The 18,680-nt window shown below is 42.4% G+C and overlaps 1 protein-coding gene across 1 annotated transcript in view; it reads left to right on the forward strand.

Moving 5' to 3' along the window:
• Nucleotides 1-18,680, forward strand: part of SVOPL (SVOP like) — a 61,128-nt gene that overhangs the window by 6,611 nt on the left and 35,837 nt on the right. The window contains 7 exon segments of the mRNA XM_033432263.2: nucleotides 356-427; nucleotides 2,020-2,144; nucleotides 4,392-4,455; nucleotides 8,653-8,683; nucleotides 8,686-8,777; nucleotides 9,837-9,965; nucleotides 16,523-16,596. Of these exon segments, the coding sequence (XP_033288154.1) occupies nucleotides 356-427; nucleotides 2,020-2,144; nucleotides 4,392-4,455; nucleotides 8,653-8,683; nucleotides 8,686-8,777; nucleotides 9,837-9,965; nucleotides 16,523-16,596 (587 nt within the window).

Below are 18,680 nucleotides of genomic sequence, written 5' to 3' on the forward strand. Positions count from 1 at the left end.
ATGCCTGAATAGACTTTTTGAGTCTTCTTATTAAAATGGAAATTCACAATTGTACATCTGAGTAGAATGAGGCCAGTGCTGTCATCTTGGATCAGAGGCAAAGCAGTTACCTGCTTCTAGGACTCCTGTTTCTACCTGGTGTCAGTGACTTCAGGTGTGGGAATCGTCAACCTCTGAAGCCCTGAACATGTTATACAGGAGTCAGGGGGGAGCTTTGTGAAAGCCTGTTCTTCAACTTCCAATCCTCCCACGTTTCCCGTCTTCTTTTAGTTCAGGTGGGTGAATGCTTAAGGTAGTAATTAGCATATTATGAAAACGCTGCTTAGAGGATAATTTCTTTTCACCCCACCTCCAGATGGTGTTTTTTGGCTACATGGTATTCAGCATCCTCTTTGGCCTCTTGGCTGACAGATATGGCCGCTGGAAGGTAGGTTGGCTTTGAAGGATGATTTAGAATTTTCTTTTGTGTGTTCTTTTGTGGTGACATCATCACTGCTTTTCTTTCGTGGACATTTCTCTGTCAATACCCAAGTTAGAAAGTACGGAAACATCCTTCTCTGACACCACATGCCTGAATTCCAGGCTTGTCTTCCTGCTTTCTCATCCTTCCCCGAGATACCTGTCCCCGTACCTGGTCCCCATAGTCCAGGTGTACAGCTGACGGATGAGCCTAGTTAGAACATAACAGGTAGAATGTGAGAATTGCATGTATAAACATAAGCAGTTTCACATTAGTTAACTTGGGGGTAGCTTTGAAACTAACCCACTTGCTTGATGTCACACATGTATTGAGATTCCACATCAAGACATAAAACTATGTCTTCTGATGATAAACCCAGGTCTCTCTTCTCTTCTTGTCTGATTTCTGGTGGTAAAGACCTCTCTAGGTGTAAATACAAAGGGAGAAGTCCCCCACAAAACAGTAATAGGCTTGGATGGATGTTTTGGAGTGCACAAAATATCATAGATTCTTACAAATTAATATGAAACCACAAGTATCTCAAAAAAATGTGGAGAGCACAAAAAAGGCATTTTACAAAGAGACATACAGATGGTCAAGAAACCTTGAAAAACATTCAATCACGGGAGTTATTAGAAGCAAAATTACACAGCAAGATATCATTTTTTCCATTATCAAAGCCATATCGAACACCAAATCCATAAGGAATTTTTACTTTTCTTAAAGAAATCTGCAAGGGTCTAGACACCCTCACATACAATTGATGTAATTTTTCTGACCATCAATTTGGTAGCATAAGTCAAGAACCTTGAGAATATCCATTCTCCTTGTCTGATCATTTGTCTTCCAGAAATCTAGACTGTTAAGGTCATCAGAGAACCACAAAGATTTATGCACAGACATGGTCACAGCTGATTTTGATAGAAAATGTGAAACCACTTCAACATTCAAACAGAGGGGAAAGGTTTATGTGTTACATTACATGGATTATAGTATGTCTTTTCACTGGAATATTTTGCAGCTATTAATATTATGTTTTCCCTTATAATCAGTGAAAATAGGATAAAACTGTGTTAATAGTATTTTCTCTGGGTTGGAGAATCAAAAGTGATTTAAATATTTTTATATCTTTTTCTTTTTTCCATATTTTCTACTGTAAACTTGTATTGTCCTTATGATTAGAGAAAAAGCAAATCCTTCCATTTTCTCCTTATACTCTTTCCAGCACAGTGCTTCGTTGTGCTCCCAGCATCCCTGTAAGCAGGGAGGACAAGTTTCTGCATTCTGATTTACAAGTTCAGGTTCCTGCCACCTGTGAGGGCGGAGGCTGTGGGGAGTTTTGAAGAATGGTCTAAACTCGGGATGTCTGGGCTTTCAGACAATAAAATGATATGAATTGTATTGTCTGATGATTGTGAGTGATCGGTAAGCTCGCTAAAAATTAGCTCCACAGAGAAGCAAACATCTGGAGGAAACTAAAAGTCACCTTCAGAAGTTAGGTTTGCTTCCTGACCTTCCATGGGGGCAGGTCCCATTAATGTCTCCTTTTGTTGCTTCAGATTTTGCTCATCTCGTTCCTGTGGGGAGCCTACTTCTCCTTGCTGACCTCATTCTCTCCCTCGTACATCTGGTTTGTCTTCCTGCGGACGATGGTGGGCTGCGGCGTGTCTGGCCATGCCCAAGGGTAAAGACATCACCTAGAGGACCCCAGAGGGAGATATGTGAACACCCAGAGACACATCCACTTAGTCTGTTAACCACATTCACTGTGGTTAGTAGACTAAGAGCATCAGTAAGTTTCAGATCTATACACTTCACTTGTGCTAATCATTTTTGAGTTTCCCCCCCTCCCCCCAGTGATGGCAGCTTATTCCACTAGGAGCTCTTTGCCCGTCAAAATGATGTTTGATGGTGAGGCTAGCAGGGTGCTAGCTTGAGCATGTGTTAATTTCTTTGTTCCTAAGGCTGATCAGCATTTTTTAGATAAATAATATTTTGTTAGACTAAATGCTAACAAAAAGTGCCGTATGAGGTAGGTAACAAAAATGTCAACCCAGACACAATCCATTAATTTATTGAGAATTTCTGGAAGACTTTAGTTGGACCATCAGCACCTGTAACATTCAGGAATAACTTTTAACGTGCCACCGCCCTGTAACTGAAGACTGTGTCAAAGTGAATTTGCAGAGCAGGTGAGACAGATTGAAACAGCTATGCTGCCGCTTGTCTTTTTTCTGCCCTGGGATAGGTGTGTAATACCTCATCATTCAGGGACGTGAGAGTTGTAATACTAAATGTTCAGCAACTTGGGAGCCTCCCTTAAATGAACAAGGCTCCTCAAGCTATTTTCTCCTGGGTGCCTTGGAGCAGGTTGCCCTTAGAATATATTAGGAGATGTCAAAGCACCTAATTATTACCCTAACGTGTTAGGGAAAGAATCGTTCTTCTCTGGGGGCATAAGTTAAGCATCACTCTGTGCTCTGGAGCCCTAAAGGCGGAGAAGTTAAGTAGAATTTGAAAACATCCCTGAGGAAGCAGCTCAATAAATATGTTAAAACTCCAAACCCTGGTTAATAACTGCAACAGATAAGAACAATTAGACAACAGATGAGATAGAAGTCCATTTGTTCTCCTATTCAAAAAATTAATATGTACTTAATTAGAAACCTGTGCTTTGACTGTCATCATTAGTTGGAGAAACTATTTGCTTTCTCTTGGGTGTATTTTAATTTCCCACATATGTTTTAGAAAAGGGAATCAGGCTTGGGAAAATATTTTGACAGTGTTTCTCTTGGTGAAAGAAATGAGGCTAATATCTCTTACATGGTTGAAGGTTTAAAATAACTTTGGGAATAAAAATGTAAACAGAAGAGCACTTAGAAGTTTATTTTATATTGTTTTCTTACATGGGTTAATAATTGTATTTTGGTGTATGATCGTACAGGGAAAAATCTCTCTTCTGTTTTTCTTTACACACTCACTCAATAATTCTGCCAATACTTCACTTCTGACACCAAACGTGTGGATTTCTTTACACGCCAACCAATTCTCCAACACCTGCTGGGTGTCCTATAATTCCATTCAATTCTGACCCTCGCTGGAGATTGCGTAGACCCCGCAGGTTTAGGGCTCAGTCCCACAAGACTGTCCTCCACTTCAGACACCAATCACAAAAATGGCTTATTACCTACCAGTAGTAGGTAATAAGCAATGGCTTATTACCTACCAGTAGTAGGTCCCCAGGTTACCCACAACTTCTGTCTGACTTGCTACAAATTGGAAGTTCCCACAAACTCCTCAGGTTCAATAATTTGCTAGAGTGTCTCAGAGAATCCAGGAAAAGTTTACTATTTGCAGATCTGTTACAAAGGATATTTTAAAGGAAACAGATAAATAACCAGCTGAGGAGAAATACACAGGGCAAGGTCTGGAAAGATCCCAAGAACAGGAGCATCTGTCCCCGTGGAGTTTGCGGTGCACCGCCTCCCAGCACATAGCTATGTTCACCAACCTGGAAGCTCTCCGAACCCTGTATGTTAGGAATTTTTATGGAGGCTTCATCACATAGGCATGATTGATTATTAACTCATTTTCCAGCCCCTCTCTTCTCTCCAGAGGAGTGGAGGTTAGGGCTGAAAGTTCCAAGATTCTAATCATGGCGTGGTTTTTCTAGACCAGCCCCCATCCAGGACTCATCAAGAGTCTCTGCATTAGAACAAATGATGCTCCTATCACCCAGGAAATCCCAAGGTTTCCAGGTTAGCAGGAACCAGGGACAGAGACCAACACACCTATTTCTTATCATTTTACAATGATGAATATTTATGTTTTTGAATTCTTTATCCCTGTGACAAGAAAAATTATGATTTTTTAAAAAAAGTTATTTGGTTTTATAAAAGCATGATTGTATTTTTTCCCCCTTCCTATTTAGGCTAATCATAAAGACTGAAGTTTTGCCTACAAAATATCGAGGCTATATGCTCCCCTTGTCTCAGGTAAGGTAAAATGGGAATTCTTCTGATCAGTCTTCTGGTCCTGTAGGATATGGTGTACATGGTGTTTCTTCTGGTTGGTTGATTGTTCTTTGATTAGCATACTCCTATTACTTGGTACCAACCAAAGAGCATTAGGGATGCTTGACACCAGAAGTCCAATTCCAAGGTTTTCTCAGCCAGGATGTATATCATCCAGCAGCAGCATCTAGAACACAGTAACCCCTTCCTCAGGAAACATTCTGCTGGCTGGTTTCACTAGAATGACAGAAGCTCAGGAATGCATCTGGGATGAACATTCTCTCCCCACTGGGTCTTCAGTGGAGGGATACAGCTACCACCCCTTTTAGAGTCTCCCTTGTGGATACTCGGGTCTGCGATTCCATAACTGGCTCACGCCTGTGGGAACTTCTGTAATTGTCTCCTCCCAGCTGAGCCACTTATCCAGGTGAGAAGGTGGGGATGCGCCCCCACCCTCCTCAGACCCCTGCTGGCTACTGACTAGAGGTTTTGCATCCAGAAGCAATCTAGGTGCCCTTGTACCATCTTTGATGTCATCGTTATCCAAAAGCCCTGACTTTCAGAGCCCAGGAAAGTGATGACGCTTCCCACTGAAGCATTGTATGTTGGGCAATAAATAAGGCAGTAGGAGAACATTTTAAATTTTATGTTTAATTTTTCTGACACTAAATTTAGGCAACAAAAAAAATTAGACCCTAATAAATACTGAACGCTAACTCTTTACGTTCTTCCCAGCTTTCTTCTTCTGATCTTTGTTAAGAGGAACACCCATACTTTCAACAGTTAGGGGTTCGATTTTACACTTAACGGTATTTAATGGGCATAATCTTGTTCAAGCTCATCTGTGCACATTGTCTCTTCCACCTGCTACTCATTCTTTGTCATCTTTTCTGGTTATGTCTTCTCCTTGCTGGTCTTATTTTCCAGGTCTCCTGGGGTCATCTACTGATAATTGAGGAGTCCAGTGGTTTTAGCTATCTATGTACCTATTACCTCCCCCGAATTTATCTACAACCAAGAGCATCTCCTTGAACTTCAGGCCCAGGTGGGCAGTTACCTGATAGCCACTTGAATATCCTGCAGGCTCCTCAAAGACAACATTCATAGACCTGATCCCTTCATCTTCGTCTGGAGCCTTTTCTGTCCGTGTCTCCACTGTCATTTCATAGCAAGCTCTGTCCCCTCAGTTTTCTGAGCCACACATTCAAGAGCTGTGCTGGACCCCTCCCTTTCCGTCATCACCATTCAATCAATCACCGAGCCCCACTGACTCACCCCCTATTAGTGGACCTACAACTGCCGTGTCCATCAGCAAATCCTGTTGCCTTTACCTCCACAATGTGTGCCAAATCTATCAGATAAATTTTTTTTTTTTTTTTTTTTTTGCCATTTCACTACTAAAATCCTTTTCAGCGCCACATCACCTCTTACCTGATCTACTGCAATGGCTTATTACTGGCCTTCTTACACGTTGCCTCTTCAGAAAGATCATCCCTGATCATTAAAAGTCACTCTCCATCACATTACTTTCTTTTTTTCATAGCCTAATCACTTTCTGAAATATTCTTTTTTTTTAAAATAGAATTCTTTGGTGATGAAATAGTCACCCCTTAATTAGCCTCCCAAAGGGTCTTTTTTTTTTTTAACATCTTTATTGGAGTATAATTGCTTTACAATGGTGTGTTATTTCTGCTTTATAACAAAGTGAATCAGTTATACATATACATATATCCCCATATCTCCTCCCTCTTGCGTCTCCCTTCCTCCCACCCTCCCTATCCCACCCCTCTAGGTGGTCACAAAGCACGAGCTGATCTCCCTGTGCTATGCGGCTGCTTCCCACTAGCTGTCTATTTTACGTTTGGTAGTGTATATATGTCCATGCCACTCTCTCACTTTGTCACAGCTTACCCTTCCCCCTTTCCATATCCTCAAGTCCATTCTCTAGTAGGTCTGTGTCTTTATTCCCATCTCGCCCCTAGGTTCTTCAGGACTTTTTTTTTGTTTTTCCTTAGATTCCATATATATGTGTTAGCATACAGTATTTGTTTTTCCCTTTCTGACTGACTTCACTCTGTATGACAGACTCTAGGTCCATCCACCTCACTACAAATAACTCAATTTCGTTTCTTTTTATGGCTGAGTAATATTCCATTGTATATATGTGCCACATCTTCTTTATCCATTCATCTGTCGATGGACACTTAGGTTGCTTCCATGTCCTGGCTATTGTAAATAGAGCTGCAATGAACATTGTGGTACATGACTCCTTTTGAATTATGGTTTTCTCCGGGTATATGCCCAGTAGTGGGATTGCTGGGTCATATGGTAGTTCTGTTTTTAGTTTTTTAAGGAACCTCCATACTGTTCTCCATAGTGGCTGTATCAACTTACATTCCCATCAACAGTGCAAGAGGGTTCCCTTTTCTCCACACCCTCTCCAGCATTTATTGTTTGTAGATTTATTGATGATGGCCATTCTGACCGGTGTGAGGTGATAGCTCATTGTAGTTTTGATTTGCATTTCTCTAATGATTAGTGATGTTGAGCATTCTTTCATGTGTTTGTTGGCCATCTGTATGTCTTCTTTGGAGAAATGTCTATTTAGGTCTTCTGCCCATTTTTGGATTGGGTTGTTTGTTTTTTTGATATTGAGCTGCATGAGCTGCTTGTATATTTTGGAGATTAATCCTTTGTCAGTTGCTTCATTTGCAAATATTTTCTCCCATTCTGAGGGTTGTCTTTTGGTCTTGTTTCTGGTTTCCTTTGCTGTGCAAAAGCTTTGAAGTTTCATTAGGTCCCATTTGTTTATTTTTGTTTTTATTTCCATTTCTCTAGGAGGTGGGTCAAAAAGGATCTTGCTGTGATTTATGTCATAGAGTGTTCTGCCTATGTTTTCCTCTAAGAGTTTTATAGTGTCTGGCCTTACATTTAGGTCTTTAATCCATTTTGAGTTTATTTTTGTGTATGGTGTTAGGGAGTGTTCTAATTTAATACTTTTTTGTGTGTGTGTGTGTGGTACGCAGGCCTCTCACTATTGTGGCCTCTCCCGTTGCGGAGCACAGGCTCTGGACGCGCAGGCTCAGCGGCTATGGCTCACAGGCCCAGCCGCTCCATGGGATGTGAGGTCTTCCTGGACCGGGGCACAAACCCGTGTCCCCTGCACCGGCAGGCGGACTCTCAACCACTCTGCCACCAGGGAAGCCCTAATTTCATACTTTTACATGTAGCTGTCCAGTTTTCCCAGCACCACTTATTGAAGAGGCTGTCTTTTCTCCACTGTATATTCTTGCCTCCTTTATCAAAGATAAGTTCAAAGGGTCTTTTTTAATATTCTCTTCTCTCCATCTCTGTGAGGTGGAATGGAGTTATCATCTACTTCTCATCTTCTGATGGGAAAATAATGCTCAGAATAACACTCAGAATTGTTCTAGTTCCAAACTCATGGGGCCTGGTCATAGGTGGCTCTCATGTTATTTGTTGATATAAAATGATCTCAGGATAAATTTTTCAGTACAAAAAAGCAGTGTTGAGAAATATTTTTACTATGTTACCATTTGTGAACAAAGAACAGATATCCTTATTAGCTTGTGTATGTTTCAAGCAGCTTTGGAAGGATATAAGAAACTGGTGATACTGGTTTCTTCGGAGAAGAGGAACTGGACGGCAGGGAACTAGGAGTAGAGGCGGGTCTGTTCACAGTGCTCTCCTTTGTACCTTGAGTTACGAACCAGGGAATGTATTATTTATTCAAGAGAAGAAAGTCAATGTCTTGGGTCCCAGATTTGTAAAACTTTGGTGACATTGCTGACCCCGTCTTGCTGAGTCTTCCACTTATAGACAAGCAAACAGAGTCGTGGAGAAGTGAAGTAGCTTCCCCAGTTCATCCAGGTCCTGGAGGCGGTGCTGCTCCTTAACTAAAGCCTCTCTCCCGTCTCACCTTCTTTCGTTCTTTCTTTCTTTTCTTTTTCTTTTTGGGGGCGCAGCTTATGGGATCTTAGTTCCCCGACCAGGGATTGAACCTGCACCCTTGGCAGTGAGAGCACAGAGTCCTAACCACTGGACTGCCAGGGAAGTCCTCCCATCTCACCCACTTACAGTTACAATGCAGAAGAGGGTGGCTCCTGGAGGGGGCTGTGCAGCATCAACAGGAGGACGTTAACCTTCCCTCTCCCCCAGGTTTTCTGGCTAGCCGGCTCCCTGCTCATCATCGCCTGGCTTCTGTGGTCATCCCCACCATCGGGTGGCGCTGGCTCATCTGCATCACCTCCATCCCTGGCATCATCCTCATCATGGCCTTCATGGTAACCAAGCTCATGGGCTCCCTCTTGGCCTCCCCCTCCAGCTGGCCCAGTGGCCTTGTTGCCCCACAGTTATCTTTCTCATGTCCACCTCTCTCCTTATTTAAGTATGTGTCTCAGTTGGCTCACTGTGGAAAGGGTGTTTTGGCAGAGTTAATGCACAAGCCCAGTCATGAAGGTGTGAATGCAGAATATGTTTGGGGGAGAGCAGGCAGGCTGGAATGGCTGGAATGTGGGGCGCTGGTGGGAGGCCGGCTGGAAAGACAGGCCTGTGTGCAGATTACAAAGGGCCTTGAGGACCAGGGGCACTGGGGGTTTGGAAGGGGTTATGTACTGGGAAGCTGGTACATGGCGGTGTGGAGGCCATAGGAGGGAAGACAGAAAAGTTCAGAAAAGCAGTTAGAAATGATCAGATTAATCCCAGTGGGTGATGAGGATGATCTGAACTGCCCCCTGGCTAGGGAATGGTGAAGAGGATGCTGCTGGGGAAGATGCTTTGCTGAGGAAGAACCCACTGGCCTTCATTGCGTGGAGGTACCAATGTCCCAGCATCAGTGGAGGGCTGTGCTGTTTTCTGAGTGTGGTGTTCAAAATATGCCGTAATCAGTGGGTTGTAGGCCTCTACAGTCAGGATGGTTCCTCCACTCGTGGGTGCTGGAGGCCCTGCCATGGTCACCCTTTAGGTTCTTGCACTGTGTGAGGTCCTGGGATTCCTGGGGGAGTGGCCGGGTGATGGAGGAGTGGAGAGGCGCCAGGGACCCCTGGCAGCGGCTGTTTACACATTGGATGGAAGAATTTCATTGTGTTAAGTAGGTTGGGTCGAACTGGGGTGAAGCTCCATATCAGTCCACTGTCGTCCAAGATGGGACAGCGATAAGGGGAAGGAAACTCTTTGTTCCGCTAGGGTTGCAAGAGTACAGCTGCTATATTTTTGCTGTAAAGCTTGCTATATCCTTTCCCATCTCGGGGAACTGGGACAGTGTAGTGTGTGGAACCGTGATAGTGGTACCTCTGGGGTCCACAGCAGTTGCAACTCTGGTGTTCTTTGTCATCTGTGCCCAGTTTATTCCTGAATCTGCTTGGTTCAGTGTCTCTACCAGGAACACTCAGGCTGCCCTGGTTACACTGGAGCGCATCGCCAAGATGAACCGCTCAGTCATGCCGGAGGGGAAGCTCGTGGAGCCCATCCTGGTGAGTTCTTCTCCCCCAACCAGGGGTCGCCAGAAATCCCCTTAGTGGTGGAAGGCTAGAGGGAAGGGCAACCGATCCCTCCAGTGCGGAAAAGAGCGGAGGGAACTGATACTAAATCCAGCTCCACCGTGAGCCAGGTAGCGCTGTTACCTACTACCACTTTTTAAAAAAAAATTTATCGAAGTACAGTTGACTTACAATGTTGTGTTTAATTTGTGCTGTACAGCAAAGTGACTCTGTTATACATATATATATATTCTTTTTCATAATTCTTTTCCATTATGGTTTATCACAGGATATTGAATATAGTTCCGTGTGCTATACTGTAGGACCTTGTTGTTTATCCATCCTGTATATAATAGTTTGCATCTGCTAATCCCATACTCCCACTCCTTCCCTCCCCCTGCCCCGTCCCCCATGCTTGGCAACCACAAGTCTGTTCTCTATATTTGTGAGTTTGTTTTTCTTCATAGATAAGTTCATTTGTGTCATATTTTAGATTCCACATATAAGTGATATCATATGATATATGTCTTTCTCTGTCTGACTTACTTCACTTAGTATGATAAGCTCTAGGCCCATCCATGTTGCTGCAAATGGCATTATTTCATTCTTTTTTATGGCCGAGTAGTATTCCATTGTGTATAGGTACCACATCTTCTTTATCCATTCATCTGTTGATGGACATTTAGGTTGTTTCCATGTCTTGGCTATTGTAAATAGAGCTGCAGTGAACACTGGGGTGCATGTATCTTTCTGAATTATAGTTTTGTCTAGATATATGCCCAGGAGTGGGGTTGTTGGATTATATGGCAACTCTATTTTTAGTTTTTTGAGGAACCTCCAAACTATTCTCCTTAGTGGCTGCATCAATTTACATTCCCATCAACAGTGTATGAGGGTTCCCTTTCCTCCACACCCTCTCCAGCATTTACTATTTGTAGACTTTTTAATGATGGCCATTCTGACCGCCTACCATCACTTTTCTCATCAATGAAATGGAAATAATAACACCTTGCAGAGCTAGTCACGTGATTTAGCCCCACTGTTTATAGGGGAGAGATTGTTTTATAATTTTATGTTCCTTGTATTGGCCTTGTCTTATTGATATCAAACATATAAACCTTATTAAATTATTTTTTAAAATAAAATTTGGCATTTAAATTCTGTTGCTTCCAGGACTGTCAAGGTCAATGTGCAATCATTTCTCACACCAGCCCAGACCACCCACTTCACCCATCTGCAGGCAGGTCAGTCACAGGCTCCTGGAAGATCTTTCCAGCACTGTCCTGCGATCTCCAAGACAGTTTATGTGAGATAGGAATTAACCTCTTGGAATGTTTGGTAAAACTTATCTGTAAAGTAGTTTATCCCTAATATTTATTTTAAGGTGAGTGGTAACAGAATAATTGGGGGTATCAGAAAGAGGAGTTTTAAAACTATCATTCAGTTTGTGTAAATGTTAATGCCTACTTAGTTTAATACTCTTGATTGAGTCAATTTTGGTAATATATATTTTAGAAAATTGCCCAGTTCATCTGGGTTTTCCAATTTATTGGTATAAAATTATTCCCAGTGTTCCCTTTTGTTTCAAGTATCTACTGTGTATGTCTTCTCTTTCACTTTGAGTATTGTTTATTTGTGCCTTCTTTTTTCTGTCGTCCTCTTACTAGAGGTTTGTCTGTTTTATTAAACTTCAAAGAATGAGGGCTTTTTTGTTTCTGTTGTTTTTCTCTTTATTGGTTGTTTTGGTGGTCTCATTAATTTCTGCCCCTTATTTTGTTTACTTCTATGGCTTTTTATGTTCTTCTAGCTTCTTGAGTTCAGTATTTAGCTCATTTATTTTCAGTCTTTTTGATTTTTGATAAACCATTTAGTTGCATTCAGCAAGTTTTGTTACAGAGTAATTTTATTTCTATTTTGTAACTGCTATGAGTTTCTCTTTAACCAATGACTTATTTGTTAATGATTTTTTAATTCTTTGTTTCTAATTTAATTGCATTTGGACCAGAGCCTGTTATCAATTATTTGGAATTTATTGAGACTTCTTTTGTTCTCTACATAGTGACTTTTTATTAATATTCCATGTGTGCTTAAGAAGAACATGTGTTCTCATTAAGCATATATATTGTTATATTCAGTATAATTATGCCGTGTAAATATCTGATACCTGTTCTAGATTTTGCCAGGTTCAGCTAACAGTTTTTCAATAAGACGGTGGTTTTGTTAGTTTCTCCTTATAGGCCTGACAGTTTACTCCATACAGTTTGAGGCTATCTTGCTGCATCCTAGCATAAGATTGACTTATTCAGTGTGTGGATTGATCTGACTACCTGAAGTATTTCTTTATAATGCTTTGGGCCTTAAATTTTATTTTCTTTCATACTAATATGTCAGAACTAGTTTGGGTTAATGTTTTCCTGAATAATCCACCCTCTATATATTTGAATCTATTGTTGAATATTATGTTCTAATAGGTTTGTAGATTCAAATATATATGAGATTTATTACATAATAAATAGAGCATTTTATATTTTTGGGAAAAGGATACAGGTTAATTGTTGGTCTAATATAGCACTCTTAATTATAGTATTTTATAATACAATTTTCATATTTCGTAAGGTACTTACCCCTTGTAAAAGTTATTTTTGAGAATCTTCCAAGCTATTTTCTCAGTGCTATTTTTCTAGAACAACTTTGAAGTGAAGTGGGCGTGAAGATCTCTTTGAGATCCTGTTTTCATTTCCTCTGGATATTTACCCAGCGGTGGGATTGCTGGATCACGCAGCAGTTCTATGTTTAATCTTCTGAGGAATAGCCACACTGTTTTCCGTAGTGGCTGTACCACTTTATGGCAAAGACTCTTCTTGACCCAGCTCTTGCTCCATGCCTGAGCCAGGTCCAGAGCAGCAATAGCTCTTCCCACCCACCTCCCCAAATCTGACTCTGTCAGGGATTATGTGGCAACAGCAGGACAGGTGATATCCAAATGTACAGTTCTTAAGTGTCCTACCCGCAAGTGAGAGGTAGGCTTTTCTGGGTGTTTCTGACTGGTTTCCCAGGACATCACCAATGACAAAAACATTGTAATCCCACTGCCACCTGGCCTGCTGCTGGATGTGTTAAGTGTGAGATAGAGTGTGCTCAATAATAATGCAAAAATGAGGATTAAATGTCCCAAACTTCCCCACACTCACAATTGTAGTTTGGTGAAGTATTCTCACTTTGCTTTGTGGAGTGTTTCCCCTAATTATTACACATGCCTCAAAACCTAATTGGGAAATAAGAAACTCAAACTTTTGGGAAGCTCCCTGGCAGTCCAGTGGTTAGGATTCTGTGCTTCCACTGCAGGGGGCACGGGTTCAATCCCTGACTGGGGAACTAAGATCCCGTGTGCTGTGTGGTGTGGCCAAAAAAAAAGGAAGAAACTCAAGCTTTCTTCCAAAGAATTAAGGATGATTCTGTTATCCTAATTTATTTTCTGGAGTTTGGAAATAAGCCCTTGTGGTTCAGAGGTCAGGACCCTACTAGTAGGCAGTATCAGACAACCCCCACCTTCCTACCAAGATACTGACAGTTACATCTTATCTTGCAAAGCATGGTGGGAAGACTAATTAGTTGCTAGGCAACAATGATTAAATGAAGGAAGCGATTATGCTTTGAAGAGACTGGCACATAATCTTTAAGTGGCTATGAAATTTTGATTGTCAATATATAAAAAATAAACTTGGTTGCAGAGAGAGAAAAAAATCTTAGCAGAGCCAGTTAACTCAAAACCATGGACAGTTGAATGATCATGAGCGTCCAATTCCAACCATTTTTGATGCGTATTTTTTACTTTGAACCCAGTAGTTGTCCCAGGACTGAAGAGCACCGAGGTTACTTCTCTCCTCTTTCCTTTTTTCCTCCTCCTTTTCCCTCCCTCTCCACCCTCCTATCCCCCATCCCTGATCCCCCACCTTCCCTCTGCCACTGTGTATTAGTTCACCTGGGCTGCCATAACAGAATAGCACACACTGGGTGGCTTAAACAACAGAGATGAATTTTCTCACAATTTCGGAGGCTAGAAATCCAAGGTCAAGGTGTTACAGAGCTGAGTTCTTCTGCGGTCCCTTCCCTTGCCTTTTAGATGGCCATCTTCTCCCTGTGTCTTCACATCATCTTCCCTGTGTGTGTGTCTGTGTTTTAATCTCCTCTTTTCATGAGAACATCAGTCATAATTGGCTTACAGTCCACCCTAATGACCTCATTTTAGCTCAGTTACTTCTCTCTTTTGTCTTTTTTCTGGCTGCACCATGCAGCTTGCAGGATCTTAATCTCCCCGACCAGGGATCCAACCCAGGCCCCAGCAGTGAAAGCGCCAAGTCCTAACCACTGGGCCACCAGGGAATTCCCCAGTGACCTCTTTAAAGACCCCATCTCCAAATACAGCCCCACTCTGAGGGTTAGGACTTCAACATATGAATTTGGAGCAACACAATTCTCCTAAGAACCGCCCTCCCTCCTCCAGCCTCTCTATATGCTCAGCCGTCCCTCGACATTCTCCTTCCTCCCTCCTCCCTCTCACTGTACATCCTGCCCCTTTCTCCTCCTCCCTTCTTCCTCCCACTTTACTTCTCTTGACTTCAGCTTGCTGCCTCCATCCATCATGCCCATTAGATGATCTTGTTCTTCTCCACGGTGGTCTATAGAGCAAGGCCCTGTGGATACAGAGCTATAGACAGGAGACCCTGCCTTCAGGGCTCTTAAATCTGGCTAGAGAGATGAGACGCACGTAGGAAAGAATCAGTCACAAAACAGAGCCCCGATGCTTAGAACCAGGTGAGTGGCCCAGGCAGCAGAGTGTGTAGGATCCAAGCAGAGGGGTGACCGTAAGCTGGTGGGAGCCACCCCCAGAGAGAAGGGGGGCAGTCACTGCGCACTGAAAGGAGAGGCAGCCTCAGGGGAGGAAGAAGGCCACTGATGGCAGGAGGAACAGTGTGAGGCCAAAGGTGGGAATGCGCAGTGAGTTTGGTCCATTGGTGGCCGTCAGAGTGCCATGCAGAGGAGGCTGGGCAAGATGCTGTGGGCAGCAGAGCCTCTGCAGCTTCACTCCCAAGACGCTGAGATGAAAGGCTTTGGGGGCTGTCTGAGGACAGGTCACACCATGCAGGAGGTGAATAAGTCCACCCATTTGGATTGCAGCTAAAGGTTCAGAACCAAATGACTTATTAGGATAAAAGGTATATATTTTATAATGACATGACTCTCCAATGACACTTGGGGCGGTGAGGGGACCACAGTCACATCTAAACCCAGGGGACATGGCAGAGAGGCAGATGGGCAGGACTCAGGACTGGTGCACGGGAAACTGGGAGTCCAGACTGGCTCTGCCTCCAAACGGCTGTGTGATCTTGGCCAGGTCACTTACCCACTCTGGGCCATATATTCTGTGTTGGAAAATGGGAGGATAGGGCTAGATCAGAGGTTTTCCAAAGATGAGTAACCAGAGCCCCGATACGTAAAGCAGATGAAAGTGGAGTGTCAGTTGCTCAAGTCCACCCACAATGAAATCCAGGAACTGAGCCTGAAAGTCGAGGGCGGGGGGGTGTATGGGGCAAAAGACCTCTAAGTTCTCTGCAAGCTCTTTCGGTGACAATAAAATCCAGGACTCCCAGACCATACTTCTGGACTCCCTAGAGGGGGCCTGTAATCCCAGGTCAATTTGTGAGAAAAGAATAGTTGGTTTTCAACTGAGCACCTCCTCCAGCCCCCAGGCATTCCTGGCTTTACATAAAAAGCCATTACTGCCCAATCATCTATAACCCATCCTTATTTATTTTGATCCAAACATACTTAATAGGCACTGACTATGGACAAGAACTTTTACAAATTACCCTAACGACACACAGAGAAATTAGGCACTGTATCCTCTTTTCAAATTCAGGCTGCTTGTTTTTTTGCACAAGCCTCACACTCTTTTTTATTTATTTATTTGCGGTACGCAGGCCTCACTGTTGTGGCCTCTCCCGTTGCGGAGCGCAGGCTCCGGACGCGCAGGCTCAGTGGCCATGGCTCACGGGCCCAGCCGCTCCGCGGCATGTGGGATCTTCCCGGACCGGGGCACAAACCCGTGTCCCCTGCATCGGCAGGTGGACTCCCAACCACTGCGCCACCAGGGAAGCCCCTCACACTCTTTTTTAATGTTAGGTTTTTTCATCTTCATGTTAAAAGATTCTCCCATCAGTTTTATAGTTGCTTTTCATGTATACTCCTATTTTCTCCACCCCACCTCTCGCCAGCACTGGTGAGAAGAGGAAGAGTGAAAGGGTTAGAATCTTAAATTCAATGAGTTTTGGTACTTGACAATGATAACAAAAAGTATGCCAAGACTGATTGGCTGAGATGAATGTGTTAAAAACAGTATTTATGTGAGGGGTATCCAGGGAGCTGAGTGGCTATCTCACCCTACCACATTCCCATGTTGTTCTTGTTTTCTGTGATCTAAAATATTAGAGTCACCTTTGCCTGTCCTTAACCCACTAAATCTATTCTGTTTCCCCCTTTCACTACCCCAGGAAAAAAGAGGAAGATTTACAGACCTATTGGATGCTAAATATTTACGGACCACATTACAGATCTGGGTCATATGGTAAGAATGGTATTATTTCAAAGCTAGGTTTAAATAGCTTTGGGAGAAAGCCCACTGAAGTAAATCCCTTCTGAGTGCTCTGGGGAGAAAACACAAGGCAGACACCAGCAATGCTTTATCTTTCTGCCACCAACCAAAAAATAGATATAAAATAACAATATAAAAAGAAAGAGAAAGAAAAAATATCCAAATCATCTACAAACAGTTTTTAAATTTTTCATCTGAGTGTATGAGCTCTGTACTAACCTTTTGCAGCCTGGTCTCTTCCCTCACCACATTCCAGGAACTGATCCTTTGAGGTCACTGATAATCAAATTCAAAGGAATAGACTCAGTGGTCCTCTCTATGCAGCCGTGACCTTGAGTAAGCAAAGATTTTCTAAACAGGACACAGAAAGTGCTAACTCTAAAGGAAAAGATTGATGAGTTTGCCTACATTAAGTTAGGAACTCTGTGTCCTGAGAAATCATGAAGAGCCTGAAAGGTAAGCCACCAACTGAGAGAAGAAATTTCCAATATATATGTCCAACAAACTATATATACATGTTCTATATATTATTAATATATATTTCTATTATATAATTTTTTTTCAACAAGAAAAACATACACAACCCAGTAGAGAAATAGGCAAAAGACTTGAACAGGCACTTGACCAAAAATGTGTATCAAATAAACATATGAAAACATGTTCAACCTTAAAGTCACCAGGGAAATGCAAATTAAAACCAAATGAGACACCATTACAAATCCACCCAAATGGCTAAAATTAAAAAGACTGGGGACTTCCCTGGGGGTGCAGTGGTTAAGAATCTGCCTGCCAGTGCAGGGGACATGGGTCTTCTCCCTGGTCTGGGAAGATCCCACATGCCGAGGAACAACTAAGCCCGTGCGTCACAACTACTGAGCCTGTGCTCTAGAGCCTGCGAGCCACAACTACTGAGCCTGCATGTGACAACTCCTGAAGTCTGCACACCTAGAGCCCGTGTTCTGCAACAAAGAGTAGCCCCCGCTCGCTGCAACTAGGGAAAGCCCGCATGCAGCAACAAAGACCCAACACAGCCAAAAATAAATTAAAAAAAAAAAGTTTGAAAAGATAACCTTAAAAAAAATAAAAAATGAAATTAAAAAGACTGACCATGTTGGGAAGGATGTAAAGTAACTGGAATTTTCCTGCGCTCCTGATTGGCATTCAAATTAGTACAACCACTTTGGAAAACTGTTTAGAGGTTTCTGTTACAGTTGGAAGTATGCATAGCCTATGGCTCAGCAATTCTACTCCTAGATTTCTACCCAACAGAAATGCCTAGTAAAATAAAATAGCATTATATTATCTGTAACAGCTCCAACTACGAACAACCCACATGCCCATCAACAGGTATAATGGATAGATTCTGTTATATTCATAAAATAGAATACTACACAGTAATAAAAATGAGAAAACTGGTGCTCTGCGCTCAACATGGCTGAACCTCACAAATGTAATAATGAGCAAAGAAAGTCAGACACACAAAATACATATGTGTTTCCATTTATATAAAGATTCAAGACAGTAGAAACTAATCTATAGTGTTTGAATTCAGGAAACAGGTTGTCTATCTGCCTTTCCCAGATACAGTCACTAAAAATAGGTTGGCGTCTCCTCTTGAGACTCTTTAATTTTTAAAATACTCAATATTTGGGGAATTTCCCGGTGGACCAGTGGTTAGGACTCAGTGCTTGCAATGCCGTGGCCTGGGTTCAATCCCTGGGTGGGGAACTGAGATCCCGCAAGCTGCGTGGTATGGCCGAAAAAAAAAATATACTTCATATTTGGAAATTAAACAAAAAAAATATTAAAGCTACCTTAATAACAAGGAGAGATATTGTGATTATTGTCTTCCTCTTAAGTATTTCATTATGAGAATTTATAAATGCACATGAAATACCATTGATGAACCCTGATTTACTCATTGCTCAGATCTGACAATCACTGATATCTGCCCATATTTACTTCAGCTGTTTTTTTCTGTTCTGAAGTATTTTCAGGCAGGCCCTAGACTTCATGCCATTTCATCCCCAGATACTTCATTAAGAGTCTCAACTACT

The sequence above is a fragment of the Orcinus orca genome, chromosome 9 (assembly GCF_937001465.1).
Source record: "Orcinus orca chromosome 9, mOrcOrc1.1, whole genome shotgun sequence".
Classification (NCBI taxonomy): Eukaryota; Metazoa; Chordata; class Mammalia; order Artiodactyla; family Delphinidae; genus Orcinus; species Orcinus orca.